The 4,337-nt window shown below is 38.9% G+C and overlaps 1 protein-coding gene across 1 annotated transcript; it reads right to left on the reverse strand.

The window, feature by feature from the left end:
- Positions 1 to 2,655: 2,655 nt before the first annotated feature.
- LOC146796921 (olfactory receptor 1f45-like) lies at positions 2,656 to 3,579 on the reverse strand. The gene has a single exon (XM_085630263.1). The coding sequence runs from the start codon at positions 3,577 to 3,579 to the stop codon at positions 2,656 to 2,658; it is 924 nt and encodes a 307-aa protein (XP_085486389.1).
- Positions 3,580 to 4,337: the final 758 nt, after the last annotated feature.

A 4,337-nucleotide genomic window follows, 5' to 3' on the forward strand; every position in this document is an offset into this window, starting at 1 on the left:
AAAATACTACTCCTTTCAGATCAGGAATTACCACTCAAACACATGTAAGGGGATTCCCAACGTTGGCCTATGGATATAGCAGGTCTTGCCGTAGTGAGAAACAAAAAAGGGTATTTATCACTGCCAGGACATGCCACACAATAAAGGGGCGTGTTCTGCCTTTTAATTACACAGCACCCTGTCCATACGGATAACTAGTGCCTACCTTAGGGGTAATGTATATCTAGTAAAAGGGGAGTTTGAGGCTTGCAAGTAGTTTAAATGACAAGTCATTGTGGCAGTAAATTGTGTACATGGGCTCTGCAATGGCAGAGGACAGAGACAGGTTTAAAGGCTACTTCTAGTAGCATTTAATTTACAGGCCCTTGGTATATGGGATGACATTGTACAAGGGACTTACATGTAAATTAAATATGCCAAACAGGTGTAAACAAATCATGCCATGTTTTGAGGGTGAAAGCACATGAACTTTAGCAGTGATTACCAGACGCATGAGGGTCAGAAAAATAGGAGCTGGCTGAAAGGAAAGGAATGTACCTTACCTTGTAAATATTGTGCATTACTGCCCTTTCGAATTGGCGTATGTCAGTGCAGCAATGAGCCTTGTTGTGCTGCCCTATGCCAATTTATTTTAGAGTTTATGTCCCTTTGGATAGTTTATAGGAGGCAGTGACAGTCGAGTTTAGGTTGAGTGGGTGCAAGGCCATAGGTGTGGTGTTGACCACATAGCAATTGAAGACTTGAATTAATGCTTATTACACCTGTCATTTATGGAAAGACAGTAAGTCAGGGAGAAAAGAACAGGTCTTTGATAGCTGAATCTATAAAGTGCCTACAGGTTTTCAATCCCATATCAGAATTCCTGCAAGGAAAATTTCAAAGTGTTTGTGATCGAGGATTTGAAGTTGTCCAGATAATCCTAATGTCGGCTATTGGGCTTGGTTCAACAGGGTAATCACTTATTTAAATAGCAACTAATGTGGTAACCACTCACCAAAAGATACTGATAATCTGTATCAGAAACACAACCAGTGAGTGGTTAGAACACAAAGGACCCAGCTCTGATTTTTGCACAGCTCCCGTTTAGGTATTCCTGCAACTGAAAGAAGTGATATCCATAGTCTTGGTAATTCCAGGTAGAGGTATCATGTAAGTGAGAAATCAAATAAACATTATGATTAATTTATTTTGTCACTGATTCCTGCATAGTTTCGCTGGCCCTTTTCTATAAACGTTGCCTACTTTTAGTAGGTGAAACGTCTTGGTGAAAATACAGTGAGTAATGAGCTTTCTTCCAAAATGGTAATTCACGGTCCAGCCTGTAACTCCAGTCAGTGAATCAGAAATGATGTGATACTCAGAATAGAATGCAGAGCAAAATATTGGGTGAATAATATATCAATATCATCAAGGTAAATAGATGCAGAATTCACAATGGTAAAATTATAGTTACCTGTAAATGCTTATGGTTACAATAATATGGTGGTGGAGACTCTGGAGTCAGTTTTATGACAGGACAATATTTAAAGCTCAACATTGTGGTACAACTCTCTCAGAAGAAGTTCCAAAAAGATCTTCTGCAGTGAAGGAGTAGTATAAGTGTTGTAGGGACTGCAATAAGCTTTTTTGAACAAATCCTTTTATCTCTTTGAAGTCTTTGGTGACCAAATGCAGATTTTGTTTTACTCATTCCAAGGAGTTCCCAGGATGCTTAGCGATGCAGATCAGTCATAAAAGATAGGACAACAGTATGTGTTATATAGCATGGTTTCAATCTCTTTTGATGCATCTTGAACAGAAGGCAAATATAGACCAATCCAGAATTCACAAGAACCAACCATTCTCTGCATCTTAAAGAAACAATCTCCATGTATGGGATTCAGCACATGTATCTATTGTGTTCTGTAATTTGCTTGAGGGATTGGTCATGGAGGACATTAAAACAACAATTTCTAGTTTAAGAGTGACGTCCATGCCTGTCATGGAACACAGACAAATCCATAACTTACAAAAAGGTTTACTCTTTAAACACGTCCCATCCTCTTTTGACTCCGGACCTAATTATGGACCTAATTGTGGAACGTTCTCAAGAAAAATAAGGTAAGGCAGTAAATGCAAATGTCTTGACAGTTTGGGCACTTTGTGAAGACTACATTGTTCCTATGTTGATTAGACTGAACTAAGTTAGTTGGTGCCCTTTTTGTCACCAATGTAGTGTTAAATTACATTGCTCCAAATTAGGATATGTTGATATTCGTTTGTATTTTAGGAATGTTGTTTATTTGATCTCTAAAGACTTGCAGTCAAATAAAGATTACTGACTGCTTGACTGACATAACTTAACTGAAAACTATTTTTAACCATTTCTAATCAGAGATACACATTAAGACGCCAATGTTGGGCTGCCTGTTTATTTGTATCATCCTCAATCATAGTGAGAGTTTAGGTAAACATTCATTGAAATGGAAGAGTATGGACACCACATCAAGCGCTCTATATGTACAGTCATTCCATAGGTTCTACATCACTACAGCCCTACTATTTTTACAAAACCAGAGCGTTGACAGTCACATTTAACTTTCTGATGCCATGTCCTTGGCTGGTAAAAATAAAAGCACACAAGAGTTGTGTTTAAACCCAATGTTACCTAAATAACTACCTAACAAGTGCTTTCCTCAAGGCTCCTTTAATGTCTTTATTTCTCAAAGTGTACACAAAAGAATTCATCAGAGGGGGCACCACAATATATATCATACTTATGATCCTGTCAGATGGAGCTGACATGGATGTAGGAGGCCGTACATATATTGAAACTGCTGAACCATATAAGAGTGTGACGACAATAATGTGAGAAGAACAGGTGGAAAAGGTCTTGCGCTTGGCTACAGCAGTTGGCATCTTCATTATGGTGGTGATGATGTGACCATAGGAGATGGCAATGCAGATTGAAGGTATACACAGAATGAAGCTCCCCTCTACTATTTGTACAAGTGTAATAATAGTGAGGTCTGAGCAGGAGAGCTTTAAGACTGGTACAACGTCACAGAAGAAGGTGTAGATCTTGTTGGGCCCACAGTACGTTAGCCGGGAGGTCCAGACTGCATATAGCAATGAATGCAGGCTGACGATGACCCATGATCCTGACATCAGGAGTAAGCAGAGCTTTCTACTCATCAGCAGGGTGTAATGGAAGGGATGGCAGATGGCCACATACCGATCAAAGGCCATCAGGGCCAGGAGGAAACTTCCCATGCTACCAAGGGAGATGAAGAAAAACATCTGAGTGAAACAGCTGGCAAATGAAATGGTTTTATTTTCATGAAGGAGACCGACTAACAGGTTGGGGATGATGGTGGAGGAGACGCAGATATCCATCATTGACAGGCAGCAGAGGAAAAAGTACATGGGAGTGTGGAGATGGGAGTCGATTACAATCAATCCAATGATAACAGTGTTTCCAAACACTGTTGTAATGTATGTGATTAAAAAGAGGACAAAGAGGAATTTTTGATACTCACCAAGGTCGGAAAATCCAACAAAGATGAATTCTGTCACTGTCGTTTGATTGTCTTTATCCATAATTATTATACTCTATGGAGACAGAGAAAGGTAGAAAATAGTATTAGTTTTGGCTGTCAGGTAATTATAATGTGGTTGCATATAATATGCATCTCCATAACTATAAGCCACTACAAAGGGCACAATTATGGGGTATGTCCTTTTGATAGCATAAACCACTAAAATGGATGTTGAATAGGCATGTCTCCTTTCATGAAAACACGAGATGTTTGAACTTCACTGATGCCTCTCGAATCCCCTTTTTTAAATTTCTTCTATAAACATTCAATACCTCTTTCACTCCTTAGTCTGTTTCATTATCTTTACCTCACACTTTTTCTCCAAGCACACATGGGCACATGCCATATTGATGATTATTCCTCCCCACCCAAACTGCAGGAACGTCCATGCATTATTGGAGATTGTAGGGAACTGGTTTGTTAAACTAACAGCGACAGAGGCTGTCATCTTGATAGAAGCTGTGGCTTCATCTCACAATCTTACAACTAATAAGTGAACATATTTCTCTGAAGAATTACTTGCTCAAGCTTGGTAGATGCGTAAAAGCAGAATAATTTCCTCAGAGACAATTGTTCTTAGCAGCTAAAATCTCTGTGTGAAATAACAGGAAAAATACGGAAGTATTGACACAAAAATACAAATTTTTGCATGTTATTCCCAAACACTTAGATCCCAGTTTCTATCTTTCAGCTGAAATTAATGTGAAGCTAGTTAACAGTAATTTTGAGTGAATGGAAATGAGGGAATTATACATGGGC

Source organism: Triturus cristatus, chromosome 10 (assembly GCF_964204655.1).
Source record: "Triturus cristatus chromosome 10, aTriCri1.1, whole genome shotgun sequence".
Lineage (NCBI taxonomy): Eukaryota > Metazoa > Chordata > Amphibia > Caudata > Salamandridae > Triturus > Triturus cristatus.